Source organism: Manis pentadactyla, chromosome 10 (genome assembly GCF_030020395.1).
Source record: "Manis pentadactyla isolate mManPen7 chromosome 10, mManPen7.hap1, whole genome shotgun sequence".
Lineage (NCBI taxonomy): Eukaryota > Metazoa > Chordata > Mammalia > Pholidota > Manidae > Manis > Manis pentadactyla.
The window spans coordinates 113,142,797-113,163,279 of record NC_080028.1 but is presented as its reverse complement, the minus strand read 5'-3'; the positions used below and the strand labels follow the sequence as shown (position 1 = coordinate 113,163,279).

General features: G+C 36.4%; 1 protein-coding gene across 1 annotated transcript in view; it reads right to left on the bottom strand.

Moving 5' to 3' along the window:
- PTPRQ (protein tyrosine phosphatase receptor type Q) overlaps positions 1-20,483 on the bottom strand; it is a 218,203-nt gene that overhangs the window by 111,841 nt on the left and 85,879 nt on the right. Inside the window, exons 23-28 of the mRNA XM_057488019.1 lie at positions 11,150-11,318; positions 9,455-9,745; positions 8,913-9,188; positions 8,400-8,551; positions 4,899-5,040; positions 1,994-2,263 (exon numbers count right to left, since the gene is read on the bottom strand). Of these exons, the coding sequence (XP_057344002.1) occupies positions 1,994-2,263; positions 4,899-5,040; positions 8,400-8,551; positions 8,913-9,188; positions 9,455-9,745; positions 11,150-11,318 (1,300 nt within the window). The remainder of the gene's footprint in view (positions 1-1,993; positions 2,264-4,898; positions 5,041-8,399; positions 8,552-8,912; positions 9,189-9,454; positions 9,746-11,149; positions 11,319-20,483) is intronic.

The following is a 20,483-nucleotide window of genomic DNA, read 5'->3' as shown; positions in this document are numbered from 1 at the left end:
AAATGAAGTTTGGCCAGAGACATCAACTATATAAAGAGATGACATGGAGGGACATAAGAATGAAAAGCTAGACAGAAGCCAGATTCTAACTGGTGAAGACTTCTGGGATATATTTTGTACACCACAAGTAAAACATCTGGGCCATTCAGGGCCATCTCCTTCACCATGTGTCTTTCATTACCACCTCTGTGCTTCAGGTATCCAAACATGCATATCTAATTCTTACCTGTCAGATAATAAACTTGAACCACCAATACACAAATGCTCTAAATTGTGTGTTAGAGCCAATCCAAAGTGAGTGGGTGGAAAGATAAGGCTGATGGGCAGGCTAGACAAGTGTAGGTGATGAGGCTACTCAGGGTATGACTACAGGAAGCAACAAAAGTCTGATATAAAATGGGACAGTCAAGTTGGAGAAGAAGGGGCAAACTGCAGAGCCATGTAGAGACTCAACTGATAGATCTGATTATAGAGGAGAGACAGGAGAAAGAATCACATAAAAACATGAGGCTTGGAGCCCAATGGAATATAAAGAACAGGCATAGAAACGTGAGGAAGAAAATGAGAATTCATATAGCGTAAATTCCATCTTGAATGTGCTTATGGTTGACATACCAACCAGGTCCTCAGTTGAAATTTTCTAACAATTTGTATGTACGTGTATGTGTGTGTGTGCAAGAGAGAGAAGAGGATAAAAATGCAAGAGGAAGTACATTTCATTGATGGGGTAATGTTCTGGAGGAAAAGTGAAATTGAAACAAAAAAGAGCAGACAGGATCGTGAAGAGGAGAAGGCAATGACATCCCTGAGAGAGGATATCTGGAGAGCATAAACAAATAGGTGAATTTTGAAGGTGGAGAAATCAGTATCTTTGATGGTATTAGTAAAATGAATGATATTTTAAAATATGGATCATATTGGGGATAAACTGAGCCACATTCAGAACAAGAGCAGAATTGTCCTTTGAAAAACTGATAGTGTAAATAAGGGATATACAGACTATTGTGGAGCAGTTGGGAAATCAGAGAAGGTTGGTTTATTGCTGGAAAAAGTAGAATTATTTCTATTTTTTGTAGCACGATTCATCAGCCAGTATCTGGTGAAAATAAACGGTGGGATTCTCTCAGAGTTGGGAATCTCCTGGAAGATGAGTCACAATGACATGGTTTGAGATGTGAAGAGCAAGAGACAGGTGTCGCTCAAATGCCTCCATTCTGGCTAAGTCAGGAGAGCCCTGAAGTCTGAAGGAGCATTGCACTGGATGGGTGAGCAGGAAAGGATGTTGAACAGGAGGTTGAAATCAGGGAGAAGATGTGCTGTGTCTTGAAGTTCTGTGTTTTATAGGCTTAAGGATAGAAAAGTGGAGAAAAATTGGGTGATGCTGATTTCGAAAGAAGAGAAGGGCTAGAAGATGTTTCCAAGATAAATGATCTGGATGTGCCAGAAGCAAACAATTATGCTCATCCCCACCAACCAATTAGGGAGGACTTCCGAGGAAGTGATGTTATCAGGAAGAAATCAAGTGTTCATTTATATGAGCAGGCACAATACTGGAGAAGGTAGAAGGATGGAGATCATGATAAAGCATGGACCATTGTTAGGAAGAGCAAGAGTTTTCTTCTTTGCAGTCTAGAGTTTAGTGACCTGGATATTTTTATCCAAATAATATGCAAGACAAATGCTGGTCTATAGGAAGGAAGTGGATGCATGGCTCATAGAGTTTTGGGTCCCCAGCTGTCCATAAACACCTTTATTGGGACAGACACTTTCAACCTCACAATGTTGTGCAGAGGGCCAATGGACTGCACAGCTGGTACTCAGGGGATTAAAAAAGCATGTGGTGTATTTTTCAGTATTTCTTTCATACCTTTCAATAAATGTGCTATAGCGATTACAAAGGGTATTGACAAATGTATGACACAATCCACAAGTAGTTACCTGTTTCAGGTTAATCACCAGTTTCGGATTAGTTAACCTAGTTCGCATTACTTACCTGTTTCAGGTAGTGTACTGATGTTGCATGTCCTTTTGTCACCTTCACCAGCTGAGGTTGAAGCTCTTATTTCAAAGACATATGCAGTATTGGCAAGCAGTTTCATGAAAGTATACATATGATCTCGGGGAGAGACTTCAGTGGTGTTCCTTTCAACTGTTATGACATAATGTGTGATCATTCCATTTGCCTTGCTTGGTGGATCCCACCTCACCACGGCTGACTGCCAACTGGTTGCCATACACCACAAGTTCTGTACGGCATCTGGAACTTAAGAGATTAAACAAACACCCAAAGTTAAAATCCATACACACGACGTAGGTAAATGATTTAATTATGTTTGCTAGCATGTGTAGGAGCAGAGACAGAAGAAAAATTTAACGTATCACCCTTTCAATGGGTGCTCAAGAAATTCTCAACATAGGCCAAACCTAATAGCATTTGGCCCATTTTCTATGCTATCATGTTCATCTTTATAATATTGTAAACCAGTCGTTGAGTATTCACCTGGGCCCAAGCAGCTGTCACATCAAAACCTCCAAAACAGCTGTGTAGACTCAAGCTTGGGCAGTGCTTGAAGCTTGCTTTACTTTATATGCAAAACACAGACATAGGTGCCTCCCTGATGTGGCACATCCGGGGCCTCAGAGTATGAGGCAACATGGAACCAACTTAGGGGTTTTCCTTGTATATTTGGATGGTTTCTGTGGAAGAACTGTGAAGACCTTATCTCTCAGTACCTTTTAAAAAATCATGCCAAGGAAGATTTAAATCAGCCTCAGTTTTTAATTCTGTCCCAGTTTTCTCTAGAACTTCCCTGAATTTACATGGAAATAACTCAGTATTTCAGAGGTCCCATGTATCTTGTGAACCTGGTTGAGGAGCAGTACCCCAGCCCGTCAGTGACTGCAGATCGGAGAGACGGCTTACTTCACATGGAAATGTCAGGTTATCTAATTTCCTCTACTGTTAGCATAGCTTTTCCTGTTAAAGACAGGCTGCTAGAAGGAAAACTAGCATACAGTCAGTTTCTGGATTACAAACAACAAATACTGAAAGGAAAACAACCTCCTGTCATTATTCAAAAACTAGTTGTTTAAAGAATACTCAGTCTTTGACTTCTTATGGTTCTCTCTACTGGAATAAATTTTTATCTTTACAAACCCTTCTTCCTCTATAAGATAAAGGCATCAGAGCTAAACGACAATTATTTAGGGGATATGTGGCATTTTAATTAAAGAAAAGATCATTTCTTGGTTGATGCAGGTTCTGGCAATTAAATATTAATTATGTGTTTCCTTATTTTCAAAAATATGTAACAATATTTTCATAAAGTCAGTTAACAGGAGATAGTTACTTGCTTAAGTTTAGCTTTAAGCCTGGATTTTGTAAACATTTACTTCACCGACTATGAACCTAAAAGCAATTAATTAATCAGCTGTGATTTTATCTCTTAAAGTTGAAAATTTTCTTTTATTTAACCAATCAAAGCACAGAAACTGTGGAATAATTCTATTTTACTGATAAAAATATTTATTGGTTTATAGAGCACTCTTTACAAGATTAGCCTTGATTTTTATTAACCTGATAATATGTACAAATTGCTCAAATTTTTTCCTTTATCAGTTTAACATCTGTACATAGCGTCATTCATTTGATATGAATGAGCAGCATATGCATTCCCTGCAGTTATGTCTACCCTTCACGAGAGGTCACAGACTGATGTTCTAGTTCAGTTTTTCACTAATTTTTTCAGCCCTTTTAATCTGACCTGCATGAATCATGGCTTCTTCATCTGTAATATGGGAACAGAGGTGACAGTAACATTTTTTGAGCACTTACTGTGTATTCCACAAGTCTAATAATTGCCTTATATGGATCTTTTCAAATGTTTTTCACAACAACCTTCTCAGTGGCCACTGCTAATTTGCATTTCTTTTCAGTTAAGGATATAGAGGCTCAGAGGAGTCAAGGCCTTTGCCAAAGTTATACAGCTCGTCAGTTCCAGAGCTGAGCTTCAAATTAAATACTCTGACTTAAGTGCATACACACTTTTATCCCTATAAAAACTACCTAGCCTATCTTATTATAGGCATGCTATGACAAAAAAAGGTCTCAGGTATTCGTAAATTAATGAAAGAATGATTAATTTATCAGTGAGTGGTCTTCAATATCAATTTAGAGATTCACTAAAACACAAGGATGTACACGCAGAGGCAGAGGCACAGAGAAGAAATTACTAGAACAGGTTTTTGTGCTCATTCAATATTACTGACTATGAAAAGTGAGAAAGAGATACCTTTAAACATACGGTCCAGGTAAGAGAAGGAAAAGTACCTTTCTAAGCCAACATTAAATAGTCATAAAAGAAAACCATCAGTATACATTCAGGTGACCCACGGCCTGTAACACAGGTAAGCTGTTTAACTAGACCGATGGTCGTTGCAGTCTTCATAGTCTCTCCACATGGGACAAACACTGTGAGGGAGAAGCAGCTTACATATGACTAGAGCTCTGCAAATACAAGGCATCTTCTCAAGAAAAATCGTAGATACTGTTTCAGGAAATAAATCACCCTGTTAAAAGTGCCTACTGGTTCATGCCTTCCTTTTCTCCCAGCTGTCCCAGATGGTACTAAGAATTAGATGGTTTTCACAAACATCTAGAAGGCTACTTTGTTCCCAAACTAGTCTTTTATTTCACCTTCCTCAGTTCAGAGGAAAACCCTGTGTAAACACATATGCATATTGGATTGCAGATAAGACCCCATCTAGCCTTAAAGCACTAAAATTCAAATTCCCTTTGAAAGTACTATTAAATAATGATACTTTATCATATAAACTGAGAAAAGGAAGGAAAAAGTGTATAAAATGAAAAATATTAGGATTAAAAAATTGTGTCTAACCTGATTCTTGGGTTGTGAATTTTACTACATTACTAAATTGATTGCCATTTCCAACTTTGGTAAAGGCAGATACACTGATAGAATAGGTGGTGACGGGTTCCAGTCCAACAAATTTGGCTTCAGTTTGAAAACCTGAAATATTCTGAAAAGTAGAAAAAAATTCTTAGGCACAGTGAATCATCAGAAGTTTGTAAGTGGAAGAAAATTTTATTACATCAAAGCTATGATTCTATGTTTAACTTATGATTTAGTAAGCATGGGTATTTTTAATTAAAATAAAACAAATATCAAACATTTTTGTGTGCCACAGGGCATGCTCAGCTAATGATATAAGGATGAACTGGGTACCTCCTGAGCTCTGAACAATCTCGTAATTGTCCTTTTTTTTTTTTTTTAAACTATGGTTCCTATTTGAAGTTATATACTGATTAGTTCCTTTAAATTTTCTAAAATTAAACTCCCCAATTTAAATCCAACTTATGAGGGCCAGTTATACTGGATTTTTCTTGAATTCATTTAAATTCATTTTTAATACCCAGTAATATTCTGTATAAATTATTTTACTCATCAGCTACTCTATGCAGAATATAGCAGTGAATAAGACAAAATATTTGCTCCCATGAAGCTTAAATTATGGATTTTTCCCAGACAACTCCTAGATTTCTAATTTTGCACAGTCTCTTAGGAAAATGAAAAAAAGCAATAAAACAGTTTAGCATGGTTTGCCCGAGCTTTCTTGTAGAAAAATAGCACCAGTAAGTATAAAGTTTTCCTTCATAGATAATTGTCCCAACTGAAAGAACAATTAGAATTAATAAGTTATCCTTATGGAAAGAGAACACAACTCCTATGTAGCATAATATTAAGAAAATTGTATTATATCTGATAAAAAATGTAAACCATTTTGACTTAATTATTAAACATTTAGTAACAGAAATTAAGCAAGAATACTAACTCCCAGGGCATTTACAGTCAGAACTGTATATCAAATTAATCTCTTGCAATTCATTGACATCCTTTGGGGACTCACTGTATCACACTATTTCCTTTCATTCTCTCACACTTAATATTTTTAAAACATATTGTTAAATAGCCAAGAGATTGTAAAGATACATAAGACTTAGTCCCTGTCAACAAGGAATTTTTATAATAATTAAATCTACAAACAACTGCTTACCGAGTAAACATTAAACACACAGCAGGTAAATTTGATTTTTGTTAGTAAGGGTTAGTGCCCAAAGAAATGACTCAGTGCAACAGACTGTAATGCATAGTGTGAGAAGAGCTTGTGGGATAGTGGACAGATTTACACAACATATTCCCAAACATATTTTGACAGAAATGCACTGATAATTTCTTGTGGTAAATGTGAGTGACCAGAGTGGCCAGTGGGCCTGGGTCTGAGTGATGTCCGGGTGGGCCATGTGCATTGGCTGGGCTGCCAGGGGCATTTGGAATAGTTCTGAAATTATTCTGCCCCCACAAACTCACTTATAATTTGAAAGGAAAAAAATAGAAACTGATAATCACAACAGAGAGGTACATGAAAACATAGAAAGGAAAATAACACACTTGGAGAGAAAGCTCAACAGAGGGAGGAAAGCAGATAAAGTAAACTCAATGTTAAGAAGGAAAAAAGATGGCATGAGGGTATATTGAGAAGGACTTGAAAGAAACTAAGAAAAATAATGGAGAAGAAAACAGACGTAAAAAGAATAACTAAGCATAGTAGGTCTTAAAGGAAAATGACTCCCTATGCACCAAAAATGATATACTTAATACTTTATGGTATAAAAGTTATATTTTTGCTGCCAGTGGAATTTTAATGGTAGCATTTCTATGAGAAAACAGAAGGTCTAAACATTATCTTAGTGAATAAAACATAATGCATGTAACAGTGGAGACTTAATAAAGCATAATGCATATAATAGTGGGGACAATGTTTACTGCAGAATTTATCTTAGAATAAACTTGTTCTCACATTCAGCTGAAGGTGCACTGCCCTTCCATGCTTAACACTGTTACAGTGCTGGGTGGATTTTTTGTTCTCTTTACCCAATGTACAGTAACAATAGCTAACACAGTTATCATGCCCTGGTGATTGTTCTAAATGCTTTATATAGATGTTCCCTTATAATCCTCACTTTTCATATGTGGATCTTCATAACTCCTGCTTTGCACTTGAAGAAACTGAGTCATGAGAGGTTAAGCAATGATCCTAATGCAGCCCAGCAAGACTCAAAGGCGGGGTTCTGACCAGGTAGTTTGATGCCCCTTAATTTACCACCATGTCAACAGTGTCACTGATGGTAGAAATCACTGTTCAGAGGAGAAAAGATCACACATCCACTTTCACACTCTAATACACAAACATAATTATCCTAACAATGTGGCTGCACAAAGAAAATGATTCCTTTTTCCCTTTTGATAGCAATTTCCCAGTGACCCATACAGACAAAGCAAATAAAAGATGGCAAAATGTGAAGATTAGACTGGGGACAGATATTAGAGGGTGGAGACTTAGTGTCATTAATGTAATTTCACAGTTCAGGGAAACAAATTCCAAATTACATTATGGAGTAATATAATTCAAATTCTACTCAGCCAATCAGATTTTAAAGTAATATCTTGATTTCCAGGAAGAAAGCCTATGATGATCTTAATCACTGCTTTTGATTTTTACTATTCGCTTTGTAAGCCACACATTATAAAAATGATTTGCCATCTGTAATAAAGCATAATGCATATAATAGTGGGGACAATGTTTACTGCAGAGTTTTTGCACTCTTCTTGCTGTGACTAAAAAAGAGCATTCCATACTTCATTTGCCTTAGGAAAAAAAGAGTTTCTTAAATAAATAAATGCCAGTTAATTATAACATATTTTGACAATTAAGTGCTAGAAATCATATAAATATATTTGAGACTCTTTGTTACATTAGTTCTTTGGCTATTTTTTCATTAATTCTGGAACCTAAAAATAGAGGAAGGAAAGGGTGTTTAGCAAAACTAATCAGCACTGAAAGGAAAAGAATAATGATATATTTTAAAGACCAATTAGTGTGAGGTTATATGCTATCAGGGAAGATTACTAGAAGTCCAGTATAAATATTTTTCTGAAAAGGCTAAAAACGTTTACTTGGTATTTCTTTTAACAACAAATAGAAATATATTGCATTTAACATAATAATAGGTTTTCAAAAGTTTGAAAAAATTTACTATGTACTTCCCAACATTAACAAAATGGTGCAGTTATTTCTTAACTTGCAGATAGCTAGAAGGTACAAATTCTCAGTAAATCATTCTATGAGGTATTCAACTTCCACGACTGACAAATGTTTTCTGTTTTCCACAAACATCCTTAATTGGACACAAAAGGTTTTGTAAAAAAGATGGTCCTTGTGTTTAATTTAAAGTGGTCCATTTTCCCCCCGTATGTCAAAAGGTTGTAATTCAATTTCTGAATTTTTGAAATAAACATATACTGTTATAACCAACCTACCTTATAAAATACAGTATCATTTTCATGGTCATGAATTTTAAAACTATATACTTTAACAATACCGCCTGGAACAGGACTCGGCCTCCATTTCAGCCACACAAAATCTGAAGTATAGTTGATTAAAGTCAAATTTTGAGGAGGAGCTAAAGGCACTGCAGGAAAACACATTATAAAACTTATATTCATAACATTTTTACCATCAAAAAATCATGACTCTAGCTTCCTGAAGACACTGGCTAAGAAAAGTTTCTAAAATGATCATGCTTTAATTCCTGAAATAAATAGCATAAGTAATTTTGTTTTTCTACTTGGAACTTCATAGTTGCAAAGTAGCTTTAAACCAACACTTCATTTTGAAGCTTGAATTAAAAAAAATATGTTCAGCAAAGTAGATGAATAACAAGCTTGTTACCAAATAGACAGTCAAATATCCTTCCATTTTCCCTGCTATTCCTTTAAAAGATCAAGTGCTGCAACACTAAAATCATTGAAGAAGCATGGCTTCTGGCTTACCTGACTCATCTGTGTAAAAGAAAAGAACACTGGAAGGACCCAGTCCTTTTAAAGTTCTTGCAGCAGCAAAAAAACTATAGAGTGTAAATGGTAAAAGTTCTTCCAGTATTACATAGTTATCAGAAGTAATAAAAGAGTGATTTTCATTTGGTCCTTGCAAAGTTAAATCATAACTTATTATTGCACCATTTGGCTTTACTGGGGGATCCCACGATAAGAGAACGGAGGTAGAGGAAAGATTTTTAAAAGTGTTGATTACTGGTGAAGTTTCTGGGACTATAAAAGAAAAAAAGAATATTAAATGAAACACAAGGGAATTACATAAAAAGAAGAGGCTTTAACAACAATGTGACTTAATTTTTATTAGCAGATGATTATTTAATTCAAGCAATGGAGAGGTTGTTGTGTTTATTGAAAGGCTAATTACCTGAGAACAAACAGAATCTATACAAGTTTAAGAATAATATTTTGTATCAGAAAACAATGTGAATAAGAGAACACCACCAATCTGTTTAATAGGCAATAAATGGGACCCAGCCTACCATCTTCTTCAGTTTTGATGTATAGCTGGGCAGTATAGGTATCAGAAAATCCCTTTTCTGTCGATGGAGTGATGTTTAATATGTAATCAGTGTATTTTTCCAGATTATCAAAATACATGCTTCTTTCATATGTAAGTAAAGGTGGTCTCACATGGCGAGGGGTCTGCTGTAAGCTTAGAGAAACATAGTAGAAGACTAGACCATTTGGTTGAGATGGCGGGCCCCAGCTTACATTTACTGCAGTTGACGAAATGGACTCGTAAGTCAGGTTTCCAACAAGCCCTTCAGGTACTAGGATAGGTAATGTGCAAAATACAAAAATTATTAGTCACCCTAAATAACATTTAATTAAGTTCACAAACTGAGGATAATTGCTCAAACAGCATCTATTATATCCTCTGTTCTTACCTTATTTAAATGCAGATGTTGTAAACATATTATAAAATGTCTTCTAAATAATTACACTAAAAACCATTCAAAATAAACTCTGTCATCTTTAACACATGTGAGAATTGTTTCATATAGTATTCTTTTGTCTTTCCTACACCATAGAGATTATACATATATACACATGTATGTGTGTATGCCTACTCACGTACTTAAATATTTTGATAATTTTTAAAGTCCAAATAATATTTTTAGTTTCTTTCTTCTAAAGCTCAGCCTTGTCATACATATAGGATATCTGGGGCCTCTAAGCTGGAACAGTGCACAGTAAATGTTTAGTATTCATGGCATATAATAATGACTGATAAAATGTAGAGGCTGGTGAAAATCTTGGGGGAGATCTGCATTTAAAGGATACCTGAAATGATACTGACTGCTCATAATACCCAAGTACTTTAGTGAAAAACTCTGAAACACTTATTTCCACGTATGTTATCATAGTTCATTCTGCTGATCAATGTGTAAACTATGTAAAAGATTGCTCCAACAAGAAGGAAAGCATACTTATAATGTCTGTCAATTTATAATCTTTAGACAATAAACATTCTACTCTCAGCAGAAGTTTAGGTCCATAGCATTTCTCAATGAAAGACTAGTCTTTGAAAAAATAAATGCACCACAGAAACAACCACAAGAAGATAGAGGCAGTGACCCTGGTATCACTGTACACTTGAAGCCGAATCCTAAAAAACATAAGCAATTTCAATGATTATAGTTTTCTGAAAACTCAGCACAAAGAGAATTCTGCTGAAGCCGCATACAAGAAACTTCTGGGGTTAAAAAAAAAGACCTTCTGGGTATATTAGTCACAGACGCAATAAGAGCAAAGATGCTGAATAGAGCTCTAGGTGGATTTGAAGAATGAGAAGGAAACAAGTGGTTCAAGAAAAAAAAAAACATAGTTCCTAAAATGAATGGATATTAAGTATTGGAAAATCTGTCCATGTATGCAGCAGTATTTTTCATGCCGATAACTGGACAGCTGTGACATTTTTTGAAGGAATAAATGTGACAGAATTTTCATGATTTGATGGTAGCAGTTGTCATGAATAGAAAAGCTGTTATTATTGTAATAATTTAATAGCTACACGAGATGCATTTTCAAACTTCTATAATGACTAGTTAAATGCGCCTAAGTGAAATATAGATTTTACTACCAATACCTACAAATGGAAAAAGATTCTGAAATTATTATAAAGTTTTAAATTGATCCCACGAAAGATTAATATATGCTTTTTGTTTACATACGGTCTTGATCCGTGTATACTTGAACTACGTCACTGCTTTTATTCCCATCTCCAACTGAGGTACTTGCTGTTACCCAAAATGTATAGTAACTGAATATTGCCAGTTTATCTATTATTGCAGATGCGGTCAGATTGTCAGACTCACTGGTTACTTCACGGAGTGTAAAATTCTGAAAAATAAACATATTGTTTTAATCACTCAGAGTATAGAGTTTGTATACATGAGCACTTCAAAGAATTATTGCCCATGAATTGGTTGTCTCTTATTATTTTAATATGTTAATTTGTGAGTAAAATCAACACAGAACAATTGCAGTAATTAAACTGGAAATATGTTTGCACTAAAAGAGGAAGAGGTGCGCAGCACAAGCCACTAGAGGCCACTGTTCTCCCAGGAGAGGAGGGCCACAAACCAACAAGAAAGGAAGTCCTTCCAGCCGTCACTCGTCCCAGCTCTGCAAAACACTCCTATAACCATGAAAAGGCAAAGCTACAGGCAGACAAAGATCACAGAGACAACACCAGAGAAGGAGACAGACCTAACCAGTCTTCCTGACAAAGAATTCAAAATAAGAATCATAAACATGCTGACAGAGATGCAGAGAAATACGCAAGAAAAATGGGATGAAGTCCGGAAAGAGATCACAGATGCCAGAAAGGAGATCGCAGAAATGAAACAAACTCTGGAAGGGTTTATAAGCAGAATGGATAGAATGCAAGAGGCCATTGATGGAATTGAAATCAGAGAACAGGAACGCATGGAAGCTGACATAGAGAGAGACAAAAGGATCTCCAGGAATGAAACAATATTAAGAGAACTGTGTGACCAATCTAAAAGGAGCAATATCCGTATTATAGGGGTCCCAGAAGAAGAAGAGAGAGGCAAAGAGATGGAAAGTATCTTAGAAGAAATAATTGCTGAAAACTTCCCCACACTGGGGGAGGAAGTAATCAAACAGACCACGGAAATACACAGAACCCCCAACAGAAAGGATCCAAGAAGGGCAACACCAAGACACATAATAATTAAAATGGCAAAGATCAAGGACAAGGAAAGAGTGTTAAAGGCAGCTAGAGAGAAAAAGGTCACCTATAAAGGGAAACCCATCAGGCTAACGTCAGATTTCTCAACAGAAACCCTACAGGCCAGAAGAGAATGGCATGATATATTTAATACAATGAAACAGAAGGGCCTTGAACCAAGGATACTGTATCCAGCACGACTATCATTCAAATATGACGGTGGGATTAAACAATTCCCAGACAAACAAAAGCTGAGGGAATTTGCTTTCCACAAACCACCTCTACAGAACATCTTACAGGGACTGCTCTAGATGGGAGCACTCCTAGAAAGAGCACAGCACAAAACACCCAACATATGAAGAATCGAGGAGGAGGAACAAGAAGGGAGAGAAGAAAAGAATCTCCAGATAGTGTATATAACAGCTCAATAAGCGAGCTAAGTTAGGCAGTAAGATACTAAAGAGGCTAACCTTGAACCTTTGGTAACCACGAATTTAAAGCCTGCAATGGCAATAAGTACATATCTTTCAATAGTCACCCTAAATGTTAATGGGTTGAATGCACCAATCAAAAGACACAGAGTAACAGAATGGATAAAAAAGCAAGACCCATCTATATGCTGCTTACAAGAAACTCACCTCAAACCCAAAGACATGTACAGACTAAAAGTCAAGGGATGGAAAAACATATTTCAGGCAAACAACAGTGAGAAGAAAGCAGGGGTTGCAGTACTAATATCAGACAAAATAGACTTCAAAACAAAGAAAGTAACAAGAGATAAAGAAGGACACTACATAATGATAAAGGGCTCAGTCAAACAAGAGGATATAACCATTCTAAATATATATGCACCCAACACAGGAGCACCAGCATATGTGAAACAAATACTAACAGAACTAAAGGGGGATATAGACTGCAATGCATTCATTCTAGGAGACTTCAACACACCACTCACCACAAAGGATAGATCCACTGGGCAGAAAATAAGTAAGGACACGGAAGCACTGAACAACACAGTAGAGCAGATGGACCTAATAGACATCTATAGAACTCTACATCCAAAAGCAGCGGGATATACATTCTTCTCAAGTGCACATGGAACATTCTCCAGAATAGACCACATACTAGGTCACAAAAAGAGCCTCAGAAAATTCCAAAAGATTGAAATCCTACCAACCAACTTTTCAGACCACAAAGGCATAAAACTAGAAATAAACTGTACAAAGAAAGCAAAGAGGCTCACGAACACATGGAGGCTTAACAACACGCTCCTAAATAATCAATGGATCAATGACCAAATCAAAATGGAGATCCAGCAATATATGGAAACAAATGACAATAACAACACTAAGCCCCAACTTCTGTGGGACACAGCAAAAGCAGTCTTAAGAGGAAAGTATATAGCAATCCAAGCATATTTAAAAAAGGAAGAGCAATCCCAAATGAATGGTCTAATGTCACAATTATCGAAATTGGAAAAAGAAGAACAGATGAGGCCTAAGGTCAGCAGAAGGAGGGACATAATAAAGATCAGAGAAGAAATAAATAAAATTGAGAAGAATAAAACAATAGCAAAAATCAATGAAACCAAGAGCTGGTTCTTCGAGAAAATAAACAAAATAGATAAGCCTCTAGCCAGACTTATTAAGAAGAAAAGAGAGTCAACACAAATCAACAGTATCAGAAACGAGAAAGGAAAAATCACGACGGACCCCACGGAAATGCAAAGAATTATTGGAGAATACTATGAAAACCTATATGCTAACAAACTGGGAAACCTAGGAGAAATGGACAACTTCCTAGAAAAATATAACCTTCCAAGATTGACCCAGGAAGAAACAGAAAATCTAAACAGACCAATTACCAGCAACGAAATTGAAGAGGTAATCAAAAAACTACCAAAGAACAAAACCCCCGGGCCAGATGGATTTACCTCGGAATTTTATCAGACATACAGGGAAGACATAATACCCATTCTCCTTAAAGTTTTCCAAAAAATAGAGGAGGAGGGGATACTCCCAAACTCATTCTATGAAGCTAACATCACCCTAATACCAAAACCAGGCAAAGACCCCACCAAAAAAGAAAACTACAGACCAATATCCCTGATGAACGTAGATGCAAAAATACTAAACAAAATATTAGCAGACCGAATTCAAAAATACATCAAAAGGATCATACACCATGACCAAGTGGGATTCATCCCAGGGATGCAAGGATGGTACAACATTCGAAAGTCCATCAACATCATCCACCACATCAACAAAAAGAAAGACAAAAACCACATGATCATCTCCATAGATGCTGAAAAAGCATTTGACAAAGTTCAACATCCATTCATGTTAAAAACTCTCAGCAAAATGGGAATAGAGGGCAAGTACCTCAACATAATAAAGGCCATCTATGAAAAACCCACAGCCAACATTATATTGAACAGCGAGAAGCTGAAAGCATTTCCTCTGAGATCGGGAACTAGACAGGGATGCCCACTCTCTCCACTGTTATTTAACATAGTACTGGAGGTCCTAGCCACGGCAATCAGACAAAATAAAGAAATACAAGGAATCCAGATTGGTAAAGAAGAAGTTAAACTGTCACTATTTGCAGATGACATGATACTGTACATAAAAAACCCTAAAGACTCCACCCCAAAACTACTAGAACTGATATCGGAATACAGCAAAGTTGCAGGATACAAAATCAACACACAGAAATCTGTGGCTTTCCTATATACTAACAATGAACCAACAGAAAGAGAAATCAGGAAAACAACTCCATTCACAATTGCATCAAAAAAAATAAAATACCTAGGAATAAACCTAACCAAAGAAGTGAAAGACTTATACTCTGAAAACTACAAGTCACTCTTAAGAGAAATTAAAGGGGACACTAACAGATGGAAACTCATCCCATGCTCGTGGCTAGGAAGAATTAATATCGTCAAAATGGCCATCCTGCCCAAAGCAATATACAGATTTGATGCAATCCCTATGAAACTACCAGCAACATTCTTCAATGAACTGGAACAAATAATTCAAAAATTCATATGGAAACACCAAAGACCCCGAATAGCCAAAGCAATCCTGAGAAAGAAGAATAAAGTAGGGGGGATCTCACTCCCCAACTTCAAGCTCTACTATAAAGCCATAGTAATCAAGACAATTTGGTACTGGCACAAGAGCAGAGCCACAGACCAATGGAACAGACTAGAGAATCCAGACATTAACCCAGACATATATGGTCAATTAATATTTGATAAAGGAGCCATGGACATACAATGGCGAAATGACAGTCTCTTCAACAGGTGGTGCTGGCAAAACTGGACAGCTACATGTAGGAGAATGAAACTGGACCATTGTCTAACCCCATATACAAAAGTAAACTCAAAATGGATCAAAGACCTGAATGTAAGCCATGAAACCATTAAACTCCTGGAAGAAAACATAGGCGAAAACCTCTTAGACATAAACATGAGTGACCTCTTCTTGAACATATCTCCCCGGGCAAGGAAAACAACAGCAAAAATGAGTAAGTGGGACTATATTAAGCTGAAAAGCTTCTGTACAGCAAAAGACACCATCAATAGAACAAGAAGGATCCCTACAGTATGGGAGAATATATTTGAAAATGACACATCCGATAAAGGCTTGACGTCCAGAATATATAAGGAGCTCTCACGCCTCAACAAACAAAAAACAAATAACCCAATTAAAAAATGGGCAGAGGAACTGAACAGACGGTTCTCCAAAAAAGAAATACAGATGGCCAACAGACACATGAAAAGATGCTCCACATCGCTAATTATCAGAGAAATGCAAATTAAAACTACAATGAGGTATCACCTCACACCAGTAAGGATGGCTGCCATCCAAAAGACAAACAACAACAAATGTTGGCGAGGCTGTGGAGAAAGGGGAACCCTCCTACACTGCTGGTGGGAATGTAAGTTAGTTCAACCATTGTGGAAAGCAGTATGGAGGTACATCAAAATGCTCAAAACAGACTTACCATTTGACCCAGGAATTCCACTCCTAGGAATTTACCCTAAGAATGCAGCAATCAAGTTTGAAAAAGACAGATGCACCCCTATGTTTATTGCAGCACTATTTACAATAGCCAAGAATTGGAAGCAACCTAAATGTCCATCAGTAGATGAATGGATAAAGAAGATGTGGTTCATATACACAATGGAATACTACTCAGCTATAAGAAAAGGGCAAATCCAATCATTTGCAGCAACATGGATGGAGCTGGAGGGTATTATGCTCAGTGAAACAAGCCAAGCGGAGAAAGAGAAATACCAAATGATTTCACTTATCTGTGGAATATAAGAACAAAGGAAAAACTGAAGGAACAAAACAGCAGCAGAATCACAGAACTCAAGAATGGACTAACAGGTACCAAAGGGAAAGGGACTGGGGAGGATGGGTGGGTAGGGAGGGATAAGGGGGGGAGAAGTAGGGGGGTATTAAGATTAACATGCATGGGGGGGTAGGAGAAAAGGGAGGGCTGTACAACACAGAGAAGGCAAGTAGTGATTCTACAACATTTTGCTATGCTGATGGACAGTGACTGTAAAGGGGTTTATAGGGGAGACCTGGTATAGGGGAGAGCCTAGTAAACATAATATTCGTCATGTAAGTGTAGATTAGTGATAGCAAAAAAAAAAAAAAAAAAAAAAGGGCAGTTCCTGTGTGGTAACCTCCAACGAGTTCTACACAAGGGTATTAAGGGCATATAAAAGTGTAGGCAAAGGGTCTGTTTGTGTTTATACAGAGGATCAAAGCCTAATTGGGCTACCCCGAAAATGAACTAAGATACGATATGAAAAAGAACTTCCAACATCTGCACCCTCTGGAAGACTCATGCCAGAAGATGATCATCAAAAAACCCCAACAAAGATCCACGCACTGCTACAGCTGTAGATGCACTCATCCCACCAGTTCCTGGACCTGCCATGGGAATGAGTAAGGAGATATCTAAGCTGGCCTGTGCATACAGTAAAACAACAAAATTGGACTGGATCTATACTGTTGGAACTCAACCAAGAATTTGGAGAAGTGCAAATTGTAGCGCTCCAAAGTCTTACAACTACAAACTATTTATTGTTAAAAGAACATATGGCATGTGAACAGTCCCCAGGAATGGGTTGTTTTAATTTGTCTGATTTCTCTCAGACTGTTCAAGTTCATTTGGACAATATCCACCATATCATAGATAAGTTTTCACAAATGCCTAAGGTGCCTAACTGGTTTTCTTGGTTTCACTGCAGATGGCTGGTAATTACAGATATGCTTTGGTTATGTAACTATACTCCTATTATGTTAATGTGTGTGTGCAATTTAAGTAGTAGCTTAAAACCTATACATGCTGAAGTTACTCTACAAGAAGATATATCAAAGAAATAATCAATCTTCCCATGTTTTCTTCCGCCTGCTACTTCTATAGCTTTTCTTCTTCCTTCCTAATTACAACCCTTAAATAGAATTCGTGCCTCATATCAAATTTACCGAGTATCATAATTCTTCCAAGTGGTAAAGATACCTCAAGACAAATGCTGGGCATAGAAGCCACAGGGCATAAATATGCAAAGAAGTAAAAAGCTAACTTTTTCAAACAATAAGGCTTCTCTCTCACTTACCAACTTCACATTTCCCTGTATGGCCCCGGAAGATGACTGGTTAGCCAGAGACGGGTAAGATTCCTCAAGGGAGGAACAACCTAAGACAGGCACAGTCGCAGGGGGGCCATCAGGTGAGAAATTGGGGATCAACAGAGGTGAGGCTTAGAACCTCACCCCCCCGTTCTGAGAGAAATCTTCTGCATACGTGGATGTTTTATTGCCCTGGTCTAGCTTGGATTAACACATAGTCTACAGGCACACACCTGATCATCTACATTTGCTCTCTTACAACACTAAACTATGTTTTCTACCTTTATCTTGTATCTACCTACCACTTCAGCATTTTATTAAAAATAATAATAATAAAGAGAGAAATGTGGTATCCACATATAAATCAAGTATAAAAACCAAATGAGTATTCATATTTGAACTGACTGTTTAGAGTTCATAATGCATGAGCAAAACCGAAAGTTTCTGTGATGACTGCCCTTGTACTGTTCACTATGTAACTTATTCATTATGTAAGAATTTGTTCTACATGTAAAAACTTGTTTGTTATGCCTCAGAAGATTGGAGACTGACAAAAATTAGGCTTGGGGTGGAATAATGATTGTGCATTGAGCATTGACTCCCCTATACAGAATTTTATTGTCGTTAACAACCATTTGATCAATAAATATGAGAGATGCCCTCACAAAAAAAAAAAACAAAAAAAACCAAAAAACAAACAAACAAACAAAAATGGACAGTCTTCCAATGGTAAAATAAATAAGTAACCGGGATGTAATGTATAGCATAAGGAATATAGTCAAGATATTGTAACAGCCTGGTAGGGTGATAGCTGGAACCTAGAATTATGTATATAAATGTTCTACCACTGTGTTGTACACTTGAAACTCATGTAATGTAATACTGTGTGTCAACTACCCTTCAATAAAAAATAATTATTAAAAATAAAAGAGGAAGAGGTGGTAGCAATTTTTATTATAAAAGCAACATACAAGGTAGAAGAGAGTAGAAGCTCGGAGCTCAGTAATGGAGAAAGTCCAGTGACCCACTGAAAATATGGCAGCTCTACCGCTCAGGGCCAGTCCTTGTAGAACACTCAAGTATGTTTTGAAACATTGATTACAGATTTTTTAACATTTTGGAATATTATAAAAATTAATTTTTTTTCCTATTAATGATGAAGGAATTATGAAAGTGTTCACCTGTCTATGAGCTGAAATAGTTATTAGTCATTTGTAAAAGGTCTTTTTTTTCTACAGTCATGGGGAGAATTGGGGAGGTAGTGGGATGCATTCTTTTTATGCAGAATAAGAGAAAATTTAATATTCTTTGGTCTGACTCCTAGGTGCATTTTTCCCAAGGCATTTTTTGATGATTTGGGAATTTATGCAATCATCTCCTTCTGATCAAATTTTAAATACAAAACACACAAAGAAAATTAATTCTAAAATAAAGGAAAATAGACTTGAAAGAATCATGTAGGCAATTAGTATGAATAACTTTATAATAAAGTCCACTCCACTGAGAAATGTGAATCATTCCAATCGACACGCAACTTTTAGTGTCCTAGAGACCTACATTCAATTCTGGTGGGGTAGCCCTGAATAAATCATCTAATCTAAAAATTTCTCCTTCCTCAACTACAAAATGGGAATAATCGTTTCCACTTCATAGAGAGCTTTTGAGGGTTAGATGATATGAAGCACATAAAACAATTAACACCACAAATGGCACACAATTAAAAAAATAAATGTAATTAGTTCATTTAAATGAATAGCATAAGATAATCAATTTGACTAAAATTTATAGTCAAGGATAGTTCTGCTGTGTATCAAAAAATAAATCCAACACATCTTTATGGATCTTTTGTTAGAATTTGGGGTGGGGGAATAGTGAAGTGTAAGAAAAGATCTACTTCAGTTTTGAGGTAACTTGTTTAGGAACAGACAAGTGAAGACAAGATAGCAATCTCACACAAAATATGACCTGTGAACTTACATATTCTCCAACACATCTACTTTACACGTGGAATACTGGCTTATACAAGGTATCTCTTAAAAATATTAACATAGGTATTCAGCCATAAAAAAAGAAGGAAATCTTGTCATTTGTGGCAACATGGATGGACCTTGAGGACATTATGTGTTGAATGAAATAAATCAAACAAAGAAAGATGAGTATCATATAATGTCACTTATCTGCAGACTCTAAAGCAAACAAAACAACAAGAATGTGAACTCATAGATACAGAAAACAGACTGGTAGTTAGTTGCAGGAGGTACGTGGAAGGGAAGTGAGGCAAAATGGGTGAAGGGGTGAAGGTGCTCAAAAGGAACAGAATGCCAGTTATAAATTAAATAAGTCATGGGGAAGTAATGAAAAAATATATTAATGTAGCTTTATGGAGCAAATTTTAATTTTTCTTTGTTACAGAACTTATTCTGACTCTCCATCACCTTGATGACTACTAATGAATTATTTTGAATCACCCAGAAGTCATTCCTGTGAATGTGTGACTTAGCATGCTTAGTCATGTAACAAATTTGGAATTAGATCAATTATCTACCTGATTATTTCATTCATCTATTTATTTAAAATTTGAATCTTTCAGCTCAAATTACCTAATTAAGGCTTACTACATTGTGTATATAAATGCAATCAGAAGTTCTTTAGCAACAGC